Below are 25,556 nucleotides of genomic sequence, written 5' to 3'. Positions count from 1 at the left end.
GGGTGTCTCTTTCAAAATTATGAATTTCATGGCCCGTGTATAACCAAGTATTCTTTGTGTACTTAATTGTAGCACTAGGCAAGTTTCTATATATTGAATACCTTACACACTAGGCAAGTGCCCATTGTAATTGTATATTTTGCATTCATTCATTATCAACCCTGTAAGATGGGAAAACCAAGTATGATCCCAAGGAGATCACTCGGGTCTCGCAAGTCACAAAAAGCAAGGTTATTTTTACCAGATTTTTGAAATTCTTGGGCAACATAGCTTCATCTATCAGTTATTTTGTTCTGTGGATCCTTTACAGTGTTGTATTATACTCAGGTGACCATTAAGGCCCTTGGGCCTCTTGTTGAAACCATGCACAGCCCCCCTCCCTCCCCCCCCCCCCCAAAAAAAAAGGGGGGATAGGATGAGGCCATAATAGAGGATCAAAGGTTTACATGCGAATATAAAGGATCTGTAGGTAGTGTAGATATAAGTTTGTTCAAATCATGACCCCCTGGGGTAGAATGGGGCCATAATATGTTACCAAAATTTTACTTAAAATTTTACATAAGATTATTTAGGAAAAAGATTCTGCTGATGAAAAACAGATCTAGAAGGACAGTGGTCACTCAGGTGTGTGTTGTGGCCCATTAGCCTCTTGTTTTTTCTTCAAATTATCAATCTTAGGGGATAAAATTGGGAATAAAATTTTACAGATGTTTTTATCAAAAAAAAATCTTTCTCCAGGACACTAAAGCAATTTTAGTCATGTTGGTATTAGAGCATTCCCATATTCTATGGCTTCAAGTTCATTAATCACAATCCCTAGGGGCCAAGGTGAGGCCACAGTATGGGGTCAAATATTTGTTCATGGAAATAAAAATTGAAATTTTTTAAAATGTTCTTCAGAACAGCAGGGCCAATGTGACTCAGGTGGGTATTGTAGCCTAAGGGTGTCTTGTTATACAATTGTATTATCAACTGATTTTGTATTTTGCAGATTGGTCTCTTGTTTACCTGCATACTTGATCTTTGTCAACTGTCCGTCCATGTCAGGAGTGCTGGATCTGCCGTGCCAAATCATTAACAAGTATTTTGTAAGTGTCATATAATTACACCCAATAAAGAAAATGAAAGTGGAGAGGAGCATATGAAATACTATGGTCATAGATCTTTAGGGTTTAAGTTTTTGAGACAGGATCATTTCTCGGTAAATATAAATCTTACCTGGACTAAATTTGCCTTGAGATGCTTCTAGGGATGCTTGCTACCGGTCATTTCTCAGATGCTGATTGTGACCTTTGTTTTCTGGATTAGTGTAAGCAGGTTAAAATTTGGAAAGATTTCTTTGTAACATTTACTGTAAGCCCTATCTGAAGAAAATTGTATCAATGATGCATCAAGGGGAGCATATTACCGGACTTGCTTGGGATTGAATAGAGTTTTAGATTGCCATCGGCCCTTTGCTGATAAAAATGGCAGGAGAAAATAAATTTAAACAGCTGAAATGGCCTGTAAGTTTAACACTGAGAGGATATAACATGTATAATGGCTGATTAAATTCTGTATTTAAAAGCCAGTCTTATCGTTGTTTTTCCGTTCTTACCCTATAAACTTATGTTTACTTCTTTCTTGGATCCAGGAGAGGCCCCCCCCCCCCAGAAATTCCTGTAATGTTATTACAAAATGTAGGTACATGCATTTAAGGCATATGTGGTATGCTTCTGCTAGGTATAAGGGAAACAGACCAACCTCATACATGTATGCTGTAGGTCTATCCACTTTAGTTACTTGTTATTATTTGATATTTTTGAAACCCCTTCAATTCATTGTCTTCCATTAGAAATACCCACTCTTGGGGCATTTGTACAGTATTTATCAAACATATCTTGTTTTTAATACAGAGACTTTGTTTTTTAGTCATGCTTGTGCAGACATGGTTATTTACCAGCAAGTATCACCTTACATATTCTACAGGTACATATATATTTCTAGATTCTGTATTTTTTACTGTTAAAAGTTACAATACTAATGAAAAAATAAAATATCCTACATAATATAGCTGAAAGAAATTGTTTATCTACATGCATAAACAAGAACCTAGAAGTTTGCAATCAATAGATATATTCCTATACCAAAATATGTAAATTTGTGTTAATTTGAATCATTTGATTTTAAAGAAGTTTAAGACATATGAAAACTTGAATTAGTTTTTTTATACGCACGTCTTAAGACGGGACATATTATGTTATAGCGTTCATGTCCGTCCGTCCGTCTGTTAGCTTTTCGTGTCCGGCTCATAACTTTAATACTATTAGGCCTAGAGTTATCAAACTTTGTCAGCTGATGCATCTTGGGTAGAAGGTGTGTCGCGCATTAAAAGTAGGTCGTTCTGACCTTTAATTAAGATGTTATGGCCAAATATGGAAAAATCCTGTCTGGCTCATAACTAGAAAACTATGAAACTTAGAATCATCAAACTTGGCCAATTTATGCATCTTAGGTAGAAGGTGTGTCGCGACCTATTTCAAGGTCACTGTGACCTTTAATTTAAGTGCAATTTAACAAAAAAAATGTCTTTGTACTATTAAATTACACAATCCCAAAAAATGTAAGAGTGTTGCAGTATACATTTTAAAAAAATGTTAAATCAAGAAAATACTTATTTTTAGCTCTACTGGTCAGAGACCAGAAGAGCTTATGCGATAGTAAGGTGTCCGTCGTCCGTCCGTCTGTCTGTCTGTCTGTCTGTCTGTCTGTCTGTCCGTCTGTCTGTAAACAATTTTTCAAAACGCTACTCCTCCTACAGTTTTGGTCCGATTTCAATATAACTTGGCACACAAGTAGACTACACTAAGATACATAATTTAGTGCATCGGTTTTTGATTTCGATGGACGGTGTTGCCATGGTTACTAAAAATAGAAATTTCTGTGAAATTCCTTTAAAACACTACTCCTCCTACAGTTTTGGTCCGATTTCAATATAACTTGGCACACAAGTAGACTACACTAAGATACATAATTTAGTGCATCGGTTTTTGATTTCGATGGACGGTGTTGTCATGGTTACTAAAAATAGAAATTTCTGTGAAATTCCTTTAAAACGCTACTCCTCCTACAGTTTTGGTCCGATTTCAGTATAACTTGGCACACAAGTAGACTACACTAAGATACATAATTTAGTGCATCGGTTTTTGATTTCGATGGACGGTGTTGCCATGGTTACTAAAAATAGAAATTTCTGTGAAATTCCTTTAAAACGCAACTCCTCCTACAGTTTTGGTCCGATTTCAATATAACTTGGCACACAAGTAGACTACACTAAGATACATAATTTAGTGCATCGGTTTTTGATTTCGATGGACGGTGTTGCCATGGTTACTAAAAATAGAAATTTCTGTGAAATTCCTTTAAAACGCTACTCCTCCTACAGTTTTGGTCCGATTTCAATATAACTTGGCACACAAGTAGACTACACTAAGATACATAATTTAGTGCATCGGTTTTTGATTTCGATGGACGGTGTTGTCATGGTTACTAAAAATAGAAATTTCTGTGAAATTCCTTTAAAACGCTACTCCTCCTACAGTTTTGGTCCGATTTCAGTATAACTTGGCACACAAGTAGACTACACTAAGATACATAATTTAGTGCATCGGTTTTTGATTTCGATGGACGGTGTTGCCATGGTTACTAAAAATAGAAATTTCTGTGAAATTCCTTTAAAACGCAACTCCTCCTACAGTTTTGGTCCGATTTCAATATAACTTGGCACACAAGTAGACTACACTAAGATACATAATTTAGTGCATCGGTTTTTGATTTCGATGGACGGTGTTGCCATGGTTACTAAAAATAGAAATTTCTGTGAAATTCCTTTAAAACGCTACTCCTCCTACAGTTTTGGTCCGATTTCAGTATAACTTGGCACACAAGTAGACTACACTAAGATACATAATTTAGTGCATCGGTTTTTGATTTCGATGGACGGTGTTGCCATGGTTACTAAAAATAGAAATTTCTGTGAAATTCCTTTAAAACACTACTCCTGCTACAGTTTTAGTCTGCTTCTAATATAATTAGGCATACAAGAAGACTATACTAAGATACATAATTATTGCATTGGTTTTTGAATTCGATGAACAGTGTTGCCATGGTTACTTAAAATAGAAATTTCTGTGAAATTCCTTTAAAACGTTACTCCTCCTACAATTTTGGTCTGATTTCAATCTAATTTGGCACACAGTAAGAATACACTACGATACATAATATGTATTTCTGTTTTTTTTTATTTGGGTGAGTGATGTTGTCATGGTTACTGGTACTAAAAATAGGAATTTCCGTGAAATACTTTCAAAACGCTACTAATCCTAGTTTTCATTTGATTTCAATATAACTTGTCACAAAAGTAGACTACATTAAGATACATAATTCTATTTATTGTTGCATGTTGCAATGTTTCAAATCCAAGTGCTACTTTTCTTTTGTTATACAAACAGACCAGTAGAGCTACAGTCTCATCAGAGACTTCTGGTTTCCATTATATACTTTACAGCAATCTATAACAAATGTAATGTTATAAGAGAAATTCCACCTCTCCCATGGGTTTAATTATCAAGCACTGGTCAAGTAGAATTTTGATAACAGAAAATTGCATTTCAAATTAGAGAGAAATTAATGAGTTTAGTGTGAGGAGCTAACTGGTAGAGCATCTCTGATCAAGCAGGTGTTATCTATATCTCTTGGGAACTGTGCAAATGTTGGATTAAATACATGTAGTTCTTGTTCACAGGCTAGCCTAACTTTTAAAATGAATTTGGTGAAAAGTAATTAAAACTAATTTGATACTGCATGATAATTAAATAAAATTTGTTGATATTTTATAATAAACTAATTATTTAAAACTAATTATACTGGGGGTGGGGGGGGGGGGGGGGGGTTAATGTTGAAATCAGCATGCCCATTGTCCATATGATTGCAGCTTAAAACCAGCTAGTGTGACGTTAAATCTAAAAAAAAATCAAGTATTTAAAAAAAATGTTTTAATTATGGAAGATAGCCACTACAAATCTAAGAGTCATGCAGGAACCTTATTAATAATGTTGCTTCAAGATGACAAAAGTTTTTTTTTTCTTTTTAGAAATCTTTGTAACAAATTTTTAAAAAAATCTTTGTTTTCAAATTTAACTTCAGGATGACATAAATATGCATTTTTATTGCACTACAAAGCAAAAAGTGCAGATCCATTCATCCCTTGGGAATAATGAGTGGACATGCATCCAGTTCAAGATTAATTAATGAGTTCAATGTAGAAAGGCTAGCTGTCTCAGTCATTTCTGTTAGAGCATCTCTGATCAAGCAGCTCTTATCTGTATCCTTTGGGAATTAGACAGAAGAACTGCTGGTCAGTTTATAGCATATGTCATTTGATGGCCAGCCTTTTTATTTTCAAAATTAATTTGGTATAGATTAAGTTGTTAAGACTATATTGATATTGCTTAATATGATATTTTTATATTTTTTGAAAATATCAACTAGAGCATCATGTCTCACAAATATGAAAGATGGGGGGGGGGGGGGGCATTTGTCATTTGTCAAGCTCTAACACAACCAGTTGAGGATCTATAATGTAATATTTGTTAAAATTAATGCCTACACCACAGGAGATGTATAAACAAATATTATAAGGAATGGAAAAGTCATGGAAATCCTCCTACCGGTATCAAGGTTGACATAATTTTCTTGCACTCTAAACTGTTTTTGATAATTGAACAATATTTGATGGGCGTATCATGCTGTGGCGGGGCACTTTATTTAAAATTCTGAGAGTATTGTTTAACCAGTACTTGTGCCTTAACGGCAAGTGTAATCTGGTTCCCCTTTAAAATTAAGAAGATGGTAATTCCTTCAAAAATCATCAAGGCAGAATGAAATTCGGACTTACTCTGTAGTTCATCAATTAAGGTACAATTGCATATCAAAAATTAGCTCAATATCTGCAAGCATTTAGGAAAAAAGTGTGAAAAACCAAGTAACACAGGCAGAAAAGGGGGAAACCTATAGTCCCCTCTGGTTTCACCATTATGGGACTAATAAGTGTTTAAATTCACATAAATGTAAGTGTCTTCAAGCAGTTCACAACAAAAAGCACAAATTGCACACCCTTATATTCATACAATTGATGGATATGAAATTATTGTAGGGTATGTGCCAGTTAGCGATCAGTGAAGATATTGAAATCATTCTAGAGAGATGTCATCTTCTGACCTTGTCTATTGTGGTAAGTAGAATAGCATTAACATTGTCTTCATCCTAATTGTAATAAATATCCACTTTCTTGTACAAACCAGGGTAAGATAAAGAATGATCCTTGTATTGTAATTGCTTTAGGAAGTCAAAACAGGGTCACAATCCTCCACTTAATATTTTTTGTCTAAACATGGATAAAAAACAAACCTTGCCCTAATTTTACTAAAGTAAGGTCAAGGATATTCCTTTTTATTCATGGGTAAAGGTCAGATCATAAATAAATCCTCTTCCTAATGGGATATATCAGAAGAAAAAAAGTAAAATCCATCTCAAGCCACGGGGCTCTTAAAGCTTATGCTTATACCTGGTTTCTGTGGTGTTGTTAAAGCAGATCTATGAGAGTTATTGACTGCCTCAGAAAGGGACACGTCACACCTTAACTTCCAGCTTAAGCTGACATCCATTTTCAGCTGGGTGTACTTAAAGATCCTCTTACTCAAAATTGAAAAGAAGTATGACTTATTCACTGGTATAGTGACATGCTCCATCCATCTGTTTGTTGGTTTGTCTGTAAACTCACCCACATTGATTTGGCTGATTTTGGTAAAACTTGATAAACTAAAAGACACCTAGGGTGGGGTTGCCCTATGGTAATTGCTTTGTCCTTCTGTTCCTCCATCAACACTTCTGTGATGGGATTACTTTTTACATTCCCAGAGGAAATAAGAGGAATACACCTAAATTTTTTGCTCACCTTAGCCAAAGGCTCAAGTGAGCTTTCCTGATCAAAATTTGTCCATTTTCTCTTGTTGTAGTTGTTGTAATTTTTTTCCCCCACATTTTCAACTTCTTTTCAAAAACCACATTTTTTTTCTAATGTATGTCTTAGATGCACTTAAAGAAACCTGTGACAAATATCTGCAGAAAACTTGTAACCGCATACATAGTGTAAATTAATTTCATGCTGTAAAAAGAACGTATAATGAAACTGTGTTTTCATTTAATATTTACATTCTTATTAAAAATGCAGGTACATGTATTTTGTTATAGGTCCATACTCAGCTCACAAAAAATCTGCTGCGAAGACTCAATAAACAGCATTCCTGTTCTGAACTAATCCAAATCGTCAAAATCACAGATTGGATAGAAAGGTGAGAAATTAAAGGAAGTAAAAATTGGAACTGGATTTTTTATTCTTGACCTTGCTTATGACCTTAACTTCACTTTTCAAGATATTTTAATCAAACTTTATCGATGTAATACCCTCGGTGTCAGCGTCCCAGGTTAAAGTTTTTGGAGCAGATTTCTTTTCAAGTACTTCTATGCCCTATATCAATCAGAGGTGCATGGAGGATGCTTCTAGTGTGTTTCATTGTACCAGCCAAGGTTTTAGATGCTGCAATTTCATCTAAAGAATGACCAGGTTAATGTTTTTGGAGCAGGTTAAAGTTTTTGGAGCAGGTTAATGTGTTTGGAGCAGATCTTGTTTCCAAGTAACTTTAAGTCCTATGTTGACCAAACTTGCATGGATGATACATCTAAGGATGCACACTACTGGACTTGCTTCAGATGCTGGATTTGACTTATATTTTTTGGATGAGTGACTAAAATTTTTAGATGAGTCCATTCCCAATTAACTGCAAGCCCTATCAGACCAAAATTGCATAAATGTTGCATCTAGGGATGCACACTACTAGGTTATTAGATTATCGTGGGATTTTGCCTTACTTAATGACAACATTCATTGAGGTGAGCTCTGTAATCTCTGATTACCTATGTTTTTATGTCCTCAAGATCTAGGGATGCATTGTAATTTTGTAAGTCTACAAATAAATTGCAAAATCTTAATCATTCCATAACTGGAGAAAATTTTGAGGCACATATTTGCCACACAGATAATGGAATTCTAAAAACAAGATGTGTTTGTGAAACACTGATGCCCCCGTATGGCAACTTATAGCAAAGATTAAACTTTCTCAAATGCAAATCAAATATGTTGGCACCCAAAGTAAAGTCTTGTCCCAAGAAATATACCTGTGAAATATGAAAGCCCTAGCAGCAACCATTGAAAAGATATGGAAAATGTTAAAGTTTTTCAAAAGTTAGTCAAACATCAAGGTCAAGGTCAAATGGTCAAAATTAATGGTGCCCGAAAGGCCTTCTCCCAAGAAATACACATGTGAAATATGAAAGCCCCAACTTCAACCGTTCAAAAGCAAGTCAAACTCTAAGATCAAGGTCAAAGGGTCAAAGTTGGTGGTATCCAAAGGAAGGCCTTGTCACAAGGATTACACATGTGAAGTATGAAAGCAAAGCACCAACTGTTCAAAAGTTATATCCAAGGTTAAAGTTTTTCAAAAACTCTAAGGTCAAGGACAAAGGGTCAAAGTTGTTGGTCTCCAGAGAAAGGTCTTGTCACAAGGATTACACATGTGAAGTATGAAAGCCCTAGCACCAACTGTGCAAAAGTTATGGCCAAGGTTAAAGTGCAATAAAACTTTACAAAACTGGGTCAAACTCCAAGGTCAAGGTCAAAAGGTCAAATATGATGGTACCCAAAGAAAGGTCTTGTCACAAGGAATACACATGTGAAATATGAAAGCCATAGCTCTAACCAATCAAAAGTTATGAGCAATGTTAACGTTTTTGCGGACAAACAGATAAACAGACAAACAGACAGATGGAAGGACAGGGCAAAAACTATATACCCCCGAATCTTCGATACGGGGGCATAAAAATGTGTTTGTGAAACACTGATGCCCCCGTATGGCAACTCATATCAAAGGTTTAACTTTCTCAAATGCAAATCAAATATGTTGGTACCCAAATTAGGGTTTTGTATCGAGGAATATACCTGTGAAATATGAAAGCCCTAGTAGCAACCATTGAATAGATATGGAAAAGGATAAAGTTTTTTCAAAAGTATGTCAAACATCAAGGTCAAGTTCAAATGGTCAAAATTAATGGTTCCCAAGGAAAGGCCTTCTCCCAAGAAATACACAAGTTAAATATAAAAGCAGAAACACCAATTGTTCAAAAGTTTTAACCAAGGTTAACGTTTTCCAAAAGTAGGTCAAACTCCAAGGTCAATGGCACAGGACAAAAGACCATCTTTAAGCAATTGCTTAATGGTGGCTTAATGGTAGCTTAATGGTGGCTTATAGAAGTTAATTCCTTTAAGCCACCATTAAGCCACCATTAAGCTGCAGCTTCTAGGTGCTTAATGTCCAAACTTCATTAAGCTACCATTAAGCCACCTTTAAGCTGCAGCTTAATGGTGACTTAATGTCCAAACTTAATTAAACCACCTTAACGCATCCAGTATCAAGTCTTGAAACTAACTTGTTAAGTTTGAAGTTGTTTCAGTATCATTTACGCAAATACTTATTCAATTCATAATTTTTTTCTCGCTATTTCTAACAACTTTGTCAATGCGTATAAACTTGGGAACTGAGAACAGCTTCACCAAATGCCTTAAAATTTTTGCTCCCTAAAATCAGTTTGTTTGAATACTTGTTTTAAAATTATTTTTATCCATAAATACATAATATATATTAATTTTTTAAAAAATCACGTATTTTTCTTTCGTGTTTGGAGCCACGTTCCACTGCCGAATTCATAGGAAATGTAATTAGAGTCATTTTCTTCTGGAATATCTCCAAGTCTCTTTAATTTTTCTTTGGGTAGAGAAGGTTTAAGATATAAAAAAAAATGTATAGGTGTAGATTATATTGCCAATCTTAGAGTTAATTCATGAATAATTTGAATTAATTCGTGGTTAAGTGCCATTATTTTTTCCTTTCTTTTAAGATACTGTAGAAGTAAGAATTTATTCAAAATAATGCAGAAGTAAGAATTTATTTAAAATAATGCAGAAGTAAGAATTGATCAAAATATAGTCGGTCTTCAATGATTGTTATTTCAAAATCAATTTTCATCAGAACAGCCGATTAGATTAAACAGGGTATCCGGCCAGATTTATACACATTGAGAAGCGGGGTAAAATAATCAGTGTACAGTATATCGACTAGTTAGACAATAGACCTTAATTAGGTGTCCCCACCAGTCCCCGGTCAATTAACAGGAAACTATACACGGGAACGTACAGTGACAGATTTTGATGATCTATTTTCTACAAAACTTAAAATTTACGCAAGCATATAACAAATTAGAAATTATGATTGTACACAAAAAGACAATTATTTTGATACCCATAATGATATAAAAAGAATTAAAACTGAAGATGATATGTTACAAAAATATTTTATAACTTAATTGTTACGCAAAGATTGTCAAAAATCGTAAATATCCGCAGTATATTTATAAGAACTATAATCTGTTTTTTCCCAATCGTTCTCTTTCGATGATATATTCCTTTTAAATAACAAAATTTTGTTATATGTGTTGAATTTCAATCTTTTCATGCTTATAAATCTGCGAATAACAGAGCAAGGAATTCAGTTACTTAAAATCAAAAAGTTGTTTCACACGATCACACCGAACTCCGGTCCACGGGTAAGAAATATGAACATAATAGAAAACTTTATCAAAATGCTTTTTTAAAATATATATATATATAAATATAATTTTTCGTATTATTGATTAATAAATATAAACATCAGAAAAAAAAATACATGTACAGGTACCTGTAACCATTCCAAACGAGTTTTATTAATAAGAAAGGTTTTATATTTCACTACATTTTTAACAGCATCGATAGCTCAGTGGTTAAAGCTTTCGCCCTTCAATCTAAAGGTCGTAGGATCGAATCCTGTTGGGGAATGCTTTTTTTTTCATTTATTTATTTTTTTTAAATGTTCTTTCTTTTACATCATTTTCACTGAATTAACAAATGTATAAACTCAACATTTATAATTTTTGTGAAGAAATCATTATAAAAATAATATTAAACACGAAAAAGCAGTTTTATCGACTGCGTAATGGTGACTTAATGGTGGCTTAAAGGTGGCTTAATGGAGTTTGGACATTAAGCACCTATAAGTCTGGCTTAATGGTGGCTTAATGGTGACTTAATGATTGTCTAGAAGCTACCATTAAGCACCTATAAGCCTCCATTAAGCTGCCATTAAGCTACCTTTAAGCATCCATTAAGGACTTTGAGATGGCTTAATGGTAACTTAATGGTGGTGTATTTATTATTTAAATGTAGCTTAAAGATGCTTAATGGTGACTTAAAGACAACCATTAAACCATCATTAAGGACCTATAAGCCACCATTAAGCCAAACTTAAAGGAAGTGTTTCATCTTGTGTGGGTTACAATTGTTGGTATCCAAAGGAAGGTCTTGTCACAAGGTTTACATATGTGAAGTATGAAAGCCCTACCACCCACCGTTCAAAAGTTATGGCCAAGGTTAAAGTGTTTGCAAAAGTAGGTCAAACTCCACAGTCAAGGTCAAAGGGTCAAAGTTATTGGTATTCAAAGAAAGGTCTTGTCACAAGGATTACAGTACAACTCACGAGTTTTTTACACCCCACCATGGAAAACACACGGTGGAAAATACCCCATGTTACACCGTGTACACGGAGTTCCACCGTGTGCGTATATTGCGATTACACCAAAGACGCACCGTGTCACACCGTGGACATTACCGTTTCATCGGGTGACCCTCCGTGTTCCACCGTGCAAGAAAATTACGGAAGAAAATGGTTTGTTTATAAAAAAAATTTTAGAATTGAAATCATAGGTATGTTGGTTTAATTGCTAGAAAGAAATAGTAAATGAAAAATTATTTAATTCCAACAGCTCACTATAATACATGTAAGGTCGTAACATAACAGCGGCGTTCAGTGTAGACTTTGGTTCACCGTTGACAGTATACATGTATATATCAATTGAATAAATTTATTTTGATTTCTGTTGAATTCATATTTCATATTCATCTGAAAACAAAAACAACTACATGTCGATTGTGCAAATTAATATATTTCTGACATATGCTGTAAGTGCGCAGGTACAAATCCAAGTACAAGTACATTGTCTTTGAACTTAATAATTATTCAAAGCCAAATATAGATACGGATCGATAATTTTAGTTGTTATTTTCTCTGTGAAATAATATGGTATTAAAGGTATTGACAGTAAAGGCATTTACAAATAATACCTATGATATTAGATAACTAATTTAGCATCATCTGATCACTACATCATAAATAATAATGGAGAAAAAAAAATGTCGAGTCGGTATATTATGACATTCATATGGTATAGGAATAAAGTTTTATTTTCCAGAAATAAAATAAAAAAGTGTAGACTACTTATCAATGAAGATACTAAGTTGCTACATATGAGGAAGAAAAAGTACATGTACATGCAAGGAAAAAAAACCCACGTAGCATTCACTTAAAAAATCTTATACGCAGTTTGGTAGTCGTACAATCGGCAAATTCACATGAAAATTAAGCAGTTGTATGCATTCATTGATTAAACCTGACATTAAGAGACATAAATGTAGAAAATTCAATGTTTGAACGTTTATTTCTGTCGAATATGTAAGTGTCAGTATTTCTATCTGGGTATTTTTTTTATTACTACTTAATCTTCTACGATCAGTACGAAAATAAAAAAAATCGCTTGAACTGCCAATGCAGCATTCTAAAAATTCTTTTACAAATTATACACTATTCACTTTTTTTGTAATAATTAAAAATTATTTTGAATTCCATATTTTATAATGTTAAGAGAGTTTGTTTATAATGTTACGAGAGAGAGAGAGAGAGAGAGAGAGATTTTACTTTCAGGTTCATCCTTCTGTTCTTTTTTTTTTCTCATATACATATAATGTATCTCTCTCTTTTTTTTTTTTAAGAAATCATAGTTCACCTCCAGTTTTTATTAATCGAAACGAAATAGAATCGGTGCAATTTAGATACAAGTTCAAGGCATCACACACGGAATCCACGTGCTCTACATGTACCTGTCAATCAAATACCGGATATCGATGAATTGCAGAAACTTCTCATGTATGTATGGAGTCGCTCCTTGGCTAATATATTTCACACCTGTTCAGAAGAAAAATATATTGGGACATTCAGTTGCTGTGGCCCTTGGGACATTATTCACATGTTGAATCTCTAGACGAGTGTATACTATACACCTCAACTGGCTTCGAAACTTACACGTGTCGGGAAGTTAATTGGAACTTGGAAAATAAACAACTATTTTTTTAATTGTTTATAGAATTTTTAGTACAGTAACATATTTTAAAAAAAGCAAGTTACAGTTACAAACGAATATTATTTGAATACCAGTATTATTCAACTGTATCTAGATTATATAAAGTCGTAATATACTGTAACATATAACTTACTGGTGAAATGAAGAAAAAGAAATCATAACTCTCCATGTAAAATTGTCTCTCTTTCGTTGATTTTATTTATCATTAAAATGCCATTTTTGGAAAGGATTAGAATAAATCCTTAAAAAGGACAGGTAATACAATAAAAAGCTAAGGCATATGTAAATATTGTTCTTTTTTTAAAATGTCCATGTAGAAATTATCCATAAAACTCATTATGGAAAAGGGGGGGGGGGGCTGTTATTACATGTAGGGAGAGCACATATACAGTATGCTTGCTTTTATTTAATGGTTTGAAAAATCTCCACTAGGTACTAGTAAAATATAAAATCTTCAATCTAGTTTTTCATATCCCCTATGCATATGCTTAGTTAGGCAGTGAACCTATTAACAATTATAGCAGACTTTTTTTTCATACACGTTACGGAAGAAAACTGTTTGGCTTTTTACATCATTGTTTAACATAGAACATATTGCAGAAATATCATTTTCATTGAAAAGTATCATTGGAAATTTTTTCCATTATCGACGTCATTGACAATTGTTGAGCATAATTATAATGTTTTACATCTTATCGTTTACATATTGTGATTATTCTTGGCGACAAGTTTTGTGAAATGTTGTGCCCATAATGCTTCGATCTGTACACAAAATGCAAGATAAATATTAAGGTTTATATTTTACAGATAATTCTGAACAATTACAAACAGACACAGATGAAAAAGTGGGGCATCTTCAACACCTGAATATCAGCATTTCATATTTTCTGATGGGCTAGGCAGAGATTTACTCATTACACAGAGACTACATCGGGTCTCACCTCAATATGGGTTCCATTACGGGACGGAAATTTAAGTCAATCTTTTCATAACAATTTTTTTCATCCGATTCAAATTAAATTAAACAATATATTTTCGGTGTCGTATTTTGATGTAGTAATTATTTACATATACACCAGTTTCTACAGTAATTTATAATAAATTATTTTAAAAAAAAGTACGTCGGATAAGATAATCAATTGACAATTCCACACGGATTTCCTGAGGATAGTACAGAATATTCCTTTCTTATTTTTTTTTAAAATTTAGATTTAGCTTTTGTTTTACAAACAAAATAATCTTTAAGAAGATATCTTCCAAATAACACAAGATTGCTGACTGCATGGTAAAATTCCGTCTTTGTTAAATTCATTGACACGTCAGTACAATATCGAAAGTAGGAAAATGCACACTGCTGATGATATGCATTTCAATGATTTTTATTCTAAAATCTTCAATGAGTTATTTTAAAGTCATTTCAAACCACTTAACGTTGATTAACCAGCACGGAGTTCCACGGAGCAAACGCACCGTGTCCCACCGTGTACACACCGTGTCGCACCGTGTGCCAGCTTAGCGCTGAAAACGAAACATTAAAGACACCGACATTTTTCAAAGTCCACGCAAAAGCGTGGACCAAGGGTCCACCGTGGCCGGTGTTTTCCAGAAGATACTCGTGAGCTGTACTGTACATATGTGAAGTATGAAAGTATTACCACCAACCGTTCAAAAGTTATGGCCAAGGTTAAAGTTTTCCAGAAGTAGGTCAAACTCCAAGGTCAAGGTCTTAGGGTCAAAGTTGTTTGTATCCAAAGGAAGCTCTTGTCACAAGGATTACACATATGAAGTATGAAAGCCCTAGCACTAACAGTTCAAAAGTTATGGCCAAGGTTAAAGTATTTCAAAAGTAGGTCAAACTCCTAGATCAAGGTCAAAAGGTCAAAGTTGTTGGCATCCAAAGGAAGGTCTTGTCACAAGGATTACACATGTGAAGTATGAAAGCCCTAGCACCAATTGTTCAAAAGTTATGGCCAAGGTTAATTAATGTTCAGATTTTGCAAAACTGGGTCAAACTCCAAGGTCAAAAGGACAAATATGGTGGTACCCAAAGAAAGGTCTTGCCACAAGGAGTAGACCTGAAATATGAAAGCCATAGCTCCAACCAATCAAAAGTTATGGGCAAGGTTAAAGTTTTTGCAGACAAACAGACAGAGAGACGGATTGACAGAGCAAAAACTATATATCCCCGAATCTTCGATACGGGGGCATAAAAATAGCTGTGCCATTTAAAGTATTTTCTTGCAAAAAAATTAGAAATTATGTGGTGAAAATTTAAATCACCCCACTCCTCTTCTGAGTCCATCATTTATCTGGATGCAATGGTCCACAATAGAGGTTGACCATTCTTAGTTTTTACACTAGTGCAGCATTAACAAAAATTCTGAAATACTAGCTAGTAGCTTCTAGAAATGAAAAGATAAAACAACTGCATAACTCTACAATAATAGTCAAATGACCATGTTTTGTATTACACATAAGCATCCTTTTGTAATGTAGTGTATCAGGGCTTCATACCCTTGCATGCAGGTCAAGTAAAAGGGCGCAGTATTAATTGAAATTGGCACTTTTTCTCCAAATATTAACTTAAACTGTAATGATAAGAAGATTGAACTTTTCAGTGTATTTAAAATACAAAGTCTTGTATTTTGAGAGAATAGTAGTTCATAAATATATGAATAGAGTGTGTGCCTTGAATCTTCAATCTAATTGTCTTAATTTTACAATACAGGGCTCTCACACCACTCTTTGGGAATTTTTGTTTTGCAATACAGAGGCATATGAATAGCAAGTTTAGTTATTACATATCCAACTATATTCTTATTAAATTTTGGGGAATTGACTATATTGGAGAAAATTAAACATTCAATTGGGAAAAAAGTTACCTTTTTAGAATTGGGAATGGGGCCCTTGAACAGCCCCAATTATAGACATTCAAGAGCCATGCAATAAAACATGTAATTTGTCATGAATATTTCCAAGTTTTGACAATTTTTCGTATTTAAATTCTCAATTGAAAGGGTAGAGGTACATGTACCAAAAAGGGTCAATTTAGCCTTGAGTATAAAATTAGCTCAAACCGTGCCATTTAGAAGTAAAACTGTACTGATTGTATGACACACATATTTGTAAGTAGCCCGATTATTCTAATTAACAGCTGCCGGATGAAGCCTGACAGACCTCCACTAGGTGTTAATATGAAGGATTCACTTAGGAGTGCTGCTCTACTCTCCCTTGTCCACGTGAGGTAGGAACTTAATTCGTATGACATGTTGAGGGTCACAAGCACATAAAAATTTTTGCCACACATCGTAAACCCTAATTTTGTTTCTGATTTTCCTAACCATCACATTAATTTAATTTTGAAATTTTATGCAATTACCATTCAGATGAGTTTTCTTACATCTTGCAGTGTATATTCAAGGTTGTTCAGTTCATGGCCCCATGGGTTAGAATGGGGCCACAATAGGGAATCAAAAGTTTTTCAAGAAATTTACACATCATTTCTCTGTGTACTACGTCGTCAGTTTCAGAGAGGGGTGATATGGATTCATAAAACCACAGTGTGGTGATCCGGAACTTCGGATCACACCGTCATGTGATTGCATAAATTCAACAGTAAAATTAAGTGACAAACAGTTGGGTATATAATAAACAGATTTAGCATAAAAATATCTAGGTCAAGTTCTGTTTTGGGTACGATCGAGCAATGTTTGACAGTTATGCCCCTTGGACTTAGAAAAATTCCAATTATTTGTGGGGAGGGGGGATATAAGTGTTTCACAGACATCTCTTGTTAAAAAGAAGTTTTCTTTTATTTTGTTTCAGTTATCTACACCCCAAAAAAGAAAAAAATGTGATTAGCAATTTTTTCTCCTTAATAATGTAGAGTATAAAATGGTCTTCTCCAAATCAGGTCTTTTACAAGTCCCTTTCATCCTAATGAAATCATTTTAGTTAATAGGGTCAATGTTCATATTGAACCTAAATTTCAGTGGTTCTTTGGGGACATAATTTTTTTGGGGGCTGGCTTGTACATTCAGAGGATTCAATGAACCAGTAAGTTGACAAAGTCATTGTTCAGGAAGATGTTAATTCAGGGTAAGAGTGACTTTGGAAATTCAAGATCATTGGTCTCCCCAATGGCTGTATTTTGCCCCCGAGAGAATGCTGCAGAAATTAATTAATTGAACAGTTCTATTTCTGAAGTTCCAAGTTTGAAGATATTAATAAACAAACTGTGGAATTAACAGCTCGCACAAAATAAGCCTTTGTGTTAATTATAATTAAAGCTCCAGGTAGCTATTTGTTCTCTTCATAAAAGTTATAAACTGGAAATAATTTAATTTTGTTTGTATTCTAGCCTCTGATTGGTTAATATCCAAAAAGGAACACAAATTATTTCTGTATAACCTGGTTTGGTATGGGGACACACCCCCCTGACAACCAGCTGAATCATCTGTATGCATACAAATCTCTCATTTCCAGTCCTCGGGATTCATGGAAAATTCCAGATTTAATAAATATACCTTCAACTTCAAACAATAATTTGATCTTACCACATGTAAACAAGCTGCTAGGCCTATGTATCAGTTTTTACCTCCCCTCGCTTCCCATCACTTCCGTTACTTCCGTTACTACGGTTGTATTATTGAGCGGCAAATTTGAACTAATAAAAAGCAACGAAATTTTACACCCATATTTATTTAATGATTTTAAAATTAAATTATAAGGAATGACTCTAATTCTTGGCCAAATTATTCGAGTATAACCTGGTTTGGGTCAGTTTATGCTGTTTTATAATCCGCTTCGCGGATTATAAAGCGTAAACTGACCCAAACCAGGTTATACTCAAATAATTTGGCCAAGAATTAGAGTCATTCCTAAAATAACAACACAAAGAACAATAAACTTGAAAAACATTTCTTGAAATCTACATGTATTTATCGTAATAAACATATTGTTAAAATTGCTGGAAGGACAGAAATAGTCTAAGTGGGTGGAAATGACCTAGTTAGAACATGCATTTGAAATGACCTATTACTCTATATATATATATATATATATATATATATATATATATATATATATATATATATATATATATATATATCACGTCACAGTGACTGACGTCAAAAATGTATTAATCCACTTGACGTTACATTTAAAATGAAGAATTTGAAGGCGTTTTTGAAGGGAAAAATTGTCTTATTTTTTACACTTAATGATAGAAAATTGAATTATTAGGAATAAATTTAATAGCTACCCAAGTTATGCTGGTATAACCTGGGCTGGAACAGTTTACACTTTTTTATAAACAGCTTCCTGGTTTATAAAGCATAAACTGTTCCAACCCAGGTTATACAGTATAACTTGGGTAGCTATTAAATTCATTCCTCAAATATATTGTTAAAGCAGAAATATTTGTTGGGGATTGAATTTTGTTTATTACGTTGTTAACAATTATCAACAAACTCAAATCCCACACAAAAACCTTTTTAGATGACAAATCAATAAAATTTTATTCCCATAAAAATTTTTGCTTCTACAATATACAGTTAAATACGCTTATAACGAAGTGCCAGGGAAAAATGATTTTGCTTCTCTCTAAATGTAATTCATTAGATCTGTTAAGTTCACATTTCTTAAAGCAACAAGGAATAAAAATCACTTTGCTGTAAACATCATCTCATTGTTAGTGTGTTCGCTATCAGCATGTCTTACTGTATATGTACATGAACAATTTTTTTAAATTTCCAGGTCATCATCTGTAACAGAGATTATTAAAGCAGAAAAAAACAGCAAGGTAAAACGTCTGCTCATTGACAGTAGACACTTTAATAGCTCATTGACAGTAGACACTCTAATAGCTCATTGAAAGTAGACACTCTTATAGCTCATTGACAGAAGACACTCTTATAGCTCAATGACAGTAGACACACTTCTAGCTCATTGACAGTAGACACTCTTATAGCTTATAGACAGTAGACACTCTTATAGCTCATTGACAGTAGACACTCTTATAGCTCATTGACAGTAGACACTCCTATAGCTCATGTAAGAGACTCTGGACAGCTTTTCTGAATAATAGTCATGATATTTATTAGCTTTGCATAAACTGGATATTAAGGACATATGCAGCGTACATTAAGGACATGTTCAGTGTAAATGTACTCTACTCAATTTAGTGCACCTTTCCCACTGATAATTTCCCAAGATATTCTTAATTTAAAATCATAACATCAGATGTTCATTGGCAAAAATTCAGCTTACATTACCAGGAGTTTTGAACAAATATAAGATGATGAAAATCCTTGTGTTTTTTAAGATTTCAAATGCTTTCAGATATTGAAGTTTTAAATACACACACACAAAAAATGTTCTTGAAATTGTTTAATTTTTGCTTTCAGGTAGTGGAGGGGTTTTCAGTTCTCCTTATAACTGAGCTTTCTGATTCCAAGGTTAATTTTTAAATGATACTGTAAATTAAAAAAAAAAACACATGAATTTTTTAATAAGTTTGAAATGCCTGAAGACAAATCTCTATATTCTTCTTTCTTTTGTACAGAATCAGTTTTACTGTAAAGCTGAGGCAGTCCTAAATGATCTGCTCTCCTCTGCTCCAGGTACACTTTCTTACCTGTCAGGTGACGGAAAAGAGGAATGGAGGACCTTATTACCAGAATCTGTCATTTTTCTTCTTCCCTACACATTACTAAGGTAAGATGGATATATTTCACAAAACTTAACTATACTGACACGTCAAAGAAATGCAACAAGTAGTTAACTATTAGTACCTGATTTTTAGCTCACCTCAACGAAGTCGCGGAAGCTTATGCTATTCCCTTGGTGTCAGCGTCCAAGGTTTTAAGTTTTTGTAGCAGTTTTCTTTCAAAGTACTTCTATCGCCTATTTTGATCAGAGTTGCATGAATGATGCATCTTGTATGTTTCATGGTACCAGTCAAGTTTCAGAAGCTGGGTTTTCAGCCAATATATTCATTAAGGATGACCAGGTTAAAGTTTTTATACCCCCCTCCCCCCTCCACAAACGAAGCTTGGGGGGGGGGGGGGGGGGTATATTGGAATCGGCATGATTCCTTATGTTTATTTATCAAATGATATTCTCAGTTTCAGATTTTAATAGTGAGGTAAAACTTGGATTTAAAAATAATGGAGATTTTAATAGAAAATTGTATGTTATCTTTAAATTTCAGAAAGTAAAAGTTAATGCTAAACAAGTTGTCTCTAAACAATTTTTCAAAATGCAACTCCTTCTTCAGTATTTATCTGATTTCAATGTAACTTGGTACTTAAATAGACTACACTAAGATACATATTTTTCTGTATCAGTTTTTTTTTTTTTTAATTCATAGATTTTATTTGTGCTTTCACATATACAGACAATACAATATATTAGTTAACATTCAATACATACTTTCATTTCTACTTCCTGATACTTCATATTAAATACATTTTCTTTGTAGTAAATATTTGTTGCATTTCAAAATCAAACTAAAAGTGTATATGACATATTGTACATTTATATGAATCTTCACTGTGAAGCTTTATATACAGAAATAAAATTAAAGAAAGGAAAAAGGGGGTGAAAGGGTGCAAAAAATTGAGGTGGGGGAACAGTATTAAGTATTTTAACATACCTGTACATTTGTATATAAACTTGAGAAAAATAAATACATTGTATCATATCACAAATAGTTTTCCAATATTTTTCATATTCTGAAAATTTACAGTTTCTTAAAAGTATAACTTTTTCAACTAATATTCTATCCACAATATTTTTTTCTAGCATTGAGATGCTTAGTTTAGGCACATTTTTAAACCTACTAGCAAAAATAAATTGCTTAACAGTAAGTATTAATATATTGTGTAGTCTAAACATGTTTTTGTTGTTGAATTTGCCAAAAAGTATATCCTTTCTATCAAAATTAATGGTAAAATGAAACTTATTTATAAACCATTCCTCAATGTGACACCATATTTTTTTAGCACAGAAACACTCGAAAAATAAATGTTCAATCATTTCGAAATCTTGTTTACAAAAGGAACATACAGGTGAATCAATTAGTTTGAGTTTATGAAGTTATTTATTTGTTGCGATAATCCAATGCAGAATTTGAAATTGCATCCACTGAAATTTTGCTTCTTTTGTTACTTTAAAAGGAAGTTCAAATATTTTGTTCCAGTCTATATCGCCAAAAATACTCTATTATTTTCCCATTTTTCTAGTGCCTTAATTGCTTCCTTTCTCTTCTTAATGAGTAAACTATACATGTCTTTACAGCCTTTTGTACTTTTATAAAAAATATGAAGTGAATTAGGGATAAAAGGTCCAGTTTCTCTTTTTTCAATATCAATAGTTTTCAATATTTTTAAAATAGCTACTTTTAAACCTGCATATTCTACAAAATTTGTTTTTACATTAAGATTTGTGAGGTACTCAAGGCTTACAAATTTTCCTTCAGAGTCAAACAGATCTCTTACAAAAACAAAGCCTGCATCGAAATAACTTTTCAAAAATATGGATGAGTTGTTCATTTTAATTCTTGGATTAAACCATATATGTTCATGAAGAATTTGCATTTTATTTTGACCAGAGTCAATGATCTTTACTCAATTAAGTAAAACCTCTTTCCAAAACATCAGTATAAGTTTGTATCTGTATCAGTATTTGATTTCAATGAAGGAATTTGCCATGGTTACTAAAAATAGAAATTTCTATGATTTTTTTTTTCAATATGCTACCTCTCCTATAGTTTTAATGAAATATATGGAGATAACGAACAGTATTCAAGCTCAAAAGTCCATTATACAATACAAAATAGGAGCAGAGCAAACATGGACCTCCAAACATCAGAGGTGGGATCAGGTGCCATGGAGGAGTGAGCATCCCCTGCCGACCGGTCACACCCGCCGTGTGCTCCTTGTCATGATCGGGAAATAACGGAAAAATCCGTCGACAATTCAGTGTGTAAATAATGGCCTAACAATTAGTATAAAAAACGTCAGTCAGCATTTGACTTAATGATAAATTGTATTTGCTGACAAGGTCATTGTATCGACCATAGAACTTACGAAATGATGACTTTAAACGAGACAGCTGATATTCTTGTTTCATCAACTTATTTGTCAATAATTTACCTCGTTTTAGAAATTGTACATACGTAGAGCATGCTCTTGCGTATCGAATCAGCTGAGAGATATATACCCTGTATGCAGGTGATGAAGGTATATTACTGCATATATAAATTGAAATCTGATTTCAGTTAAACTTGGCAAAAGAAAACTAAACCTAGGATCATTGTGCTATTATTGCTGTTGCCATCATTATTCTATTATTTCTGTTGCCATAGTTAAAAGTTCTGCTACGTTTCTCTTCCTTTGTTATACGGAAAAAACAGTTGAGCTACAGTCTTATCAGAAACTTCTGGTTTACTTTTGTTAGAAAAGAAAAGTTGTTTCAATTTTTTGCTAAAAGATTCTATAGTATTTAACAGTTGTGGAAAGTAAATGATCTGTTTTTATTATATATAATTTACATTTAAAAGAATGAAAAATATTACTACATTGTTTAAGGTTTCTTGAGAAAAGACAGAAGCCTCCCTGGCAAAGTAGTACGACCTTTGTATCATCAGTGTTACTGTTGTACAAGGAAGTCCTCAGAAGTATGGAATGTTTACCAGAAGACCGTGGTAACCAGCACCAGGTACATATCAGCATGTTACATTATTCTGTTGTAATCTGCTGTAAGGTCGTCATTGGTGGAGCATGATTTCATGCTAACAGAATGAAAGATAATTCAGTGGTTCCCTCAAACTGAAACCAAAGCCTTTCTTTTCATTTAGAGTTGATAAAAGAGACATGTTTGGCAAGATAGCCTACACAACCTAAGTATAAATATGATAAATATTTTCTATATCAGAATAATTGCATATACAGGTACTAGATTTGTAACATATTGGTCACTCAAGGGAATAGCATATTGGTGACCTATTGCTATCTGTTTTCGTCCGACGTCGTGCGTTAACTTTTGAATATTTTCAACTTCTTCTCCAAAACCACTAAACCAATTTCAACCAATTTTGGCATATAGCATCTGTGGGTGAATCTTCTTTCGTATATATCAAGCCTCTTTAGTTCAGATGACCTACTTATTTAATACACTGTTTGCAAGTTAAGGAACTGTTTGTTTTAGTGAACTACTTTCTTCCCCTATGAATTCTAAAAATAATTAGAGGAGTGTACCCAGATGGTTAAAAAATAGTAAAAATTAGGTTGGGTAATTTAAATATCTTGTTCTCAAGAACCACTGGGACAGAAAAGATGAAACTTGTGTTTAAGCTTCCTGACAAAATGTAGATTTGACTTTGTTCAAATCATGACCCCCGGGGGTAGGGTGTGGACACTATGAACGATCAAAGTTTAAAAGTTATAAATAGGAAAAATCTTTTTAACAATCTTCTCAAGAATATCAAACCCATGATCAGTCATATTTATATGGAAGCATGCACAGGTTAGTGTATATTCATTTTGTTCAAATCATGATCCCAGGGGGCAGGGTGGGTGATCAAAGTTTTACATAAGAATGCATAGGAACTATTTTTAAAAATCTTTTTCCCAAGAACATCAAAGTCATGATTAGTCATATTTGTTTGGAAGCACTTTGTGTTGTGTAGATTTAAGTTTGTTTAAATCATGGCCCCCAAGGGTAGGGTGGTGCCAGAATGGGCTGTCAGTGTTTTATTATATAGGAATACATAGGATAATTTTTTTAAAATCTTCTTATCAAGAAGAGCAAAGCCATGTTAAGTCACATTTATATTGAAGCAATCTCAGGTATTGTAGATTCAGGTTTGTTCAAATCATGACCCCTGGGGTAGGGTGGGGTTACAATGGGTGATCAAAGTTTTACATAGGAATATATAGGAAAAAGAATCTGCTGATGAAGAACAGCAGGGGGACATAGTTACTCAGATGAGTGTTGTTGCCTGTGGGCCTCTTCTTTTATAAATCAAATGGGCATCTAGCAGGCTAATCAAGTATGTAGTAGTAAGTAGCAAAGGTGTTTTACCAGATTTGTGAAATTCATGATGACCATTGGAAAAAAAAAAAGGGGGGGGGGGGGGGGGGGAGAGAGTCTGGTGTTAGCCAGGTAGAGCTCTTTTGAAAATGTACTGTAGGTAAGTATTTACTCTGAGAGAAGTTATTTCCCTTTGATTATTCACCTATGATACTTAAGAGGGTTTATTGTACTCAGGTGACCATTAATGCCTTTGAGTCTCTTAGTAATTTAATTTTTAATTTAATTTAGAATGAAATACTAATTCCTGATTGGACAGACATCTCAGACTTTGTGAAAGGATGTTTGATGTCTGCGACTAAAGATCAGCTGAGAAATGTATCAAAGGTAAAGTGGAAAAATTTAAGCAGAATCATCAACTCTCATTAAGGTAGTCCGAACCTCAGGTTCCGAAAACCAGCTTTTCAGTAATTGAAAATTCTCACAAAAATGTCTTGGATGTCACAGAATAACGTGTATTTACCCATGGTATTTCTTCAAAGTTCATCACTAAAGTTAGTCATATTATATAGGGAAAATTATCAGATCTCAAATATATTTTCAGTTAATGTAAATAAAAGCACCAGCTATGGATTTTCTACTTGAAAACTGATCAACAAATAAATTTTTGGATTCAAAATTATAGGTATCCAGGCATTCTGAGAAAATTGCATGTTTTGCACACTTACACAGTATTTTAATTCTTCTATTTACTTCAATTGTTATAAAATACATAGTGTGAAAAGTTTTTGTTAGCATTGCAAGACATCCCAGATCACTTCAAATTTCATATCATGTTAGTAAGCACCGGGATCTAATGCTACACTCAAGGAAATTTGATTTCTCTAAAAATGAATTTATTTTTTTTACTTTTGTGGGGTACAAATGTCAATTTTTTATAATATCATTTCTAAGACTTCAAAGAACCTTAAATCATATTGAGATGCATAAAATGAAAATTGTTGCTAGAAAATATTTCAATTTAAAGCTTCATTTTGAGATCATTTTTAATTATATAATAGATTTAAGAGCTATCATTCCTA

General features: G+C 33.5%; 1 protein-coding gene across 1 annotated transcript in view; it reads left to right on the top strand.

Moving 5' to 3' along the window:
* The window catches only part of LOC133205353 (Fanconi anemia group A protein homolog), a 122,661-nt gene that overhangs the window by 96,092 nt on the left and 1,013 nt on the right, over positions 1-25,556 (top strand). The window contains exons 31-40 of the mRNA XM_061341152.1: positions 992-1,088; positions 1,912-1,968; positions 6,194-6,271; positions 7,291-7,391; positions 16,592-16,681; positions 19,195-19,240; positions 19,845-19,895; positions 20,003-20,154; positions 23,031-23,160; positions 24,766-24,861. Of these exons, the coding sequence (XP_061197136.1) occupies positions 992-1,088; positions 1,912-1,968; positions 6,194-6,271; positions 7,291-7,391; positions 16,592-16,681; positions 19,195-19,240; positions 19,845-19,895; positions 20,003-20,154; positions 23,031-23,160; positions 24,766-24,861 (898 nt within the window). The remainder of the gene's footprint in view (positions 1-991; positions 1,089-1,911; positions 1,969-6,193; positions 6,272-7,290; positions 7,392-16,591; positions 16,682-19,194; positions 19,241-19,844; positions 19,896-20,002; positions 20,155-23,030; positions 23,161-24,765; positions 24,862-25,556) is intronic.

Source organism: Saccostrea echinata, unplaced genomic scaffold (genome assembly GCF_033153115.1).
Source record: "Saccostrea echinata isolate AGI-Se365-2 ecotype Australia unplaced genomic scaffold, CSIRO_AGI_Sech_v1 ptg000054l, whole genome shotgun sequence".
NCBI lineage: Eukaryota > Metazoa > Mollusca > Bivalvia > Ostreida > Ostreidae > Saccostrea > Saccostrea echinata.
This window is presented reverse-complemented; position numbering and strand designations above follow the sequence as displayed.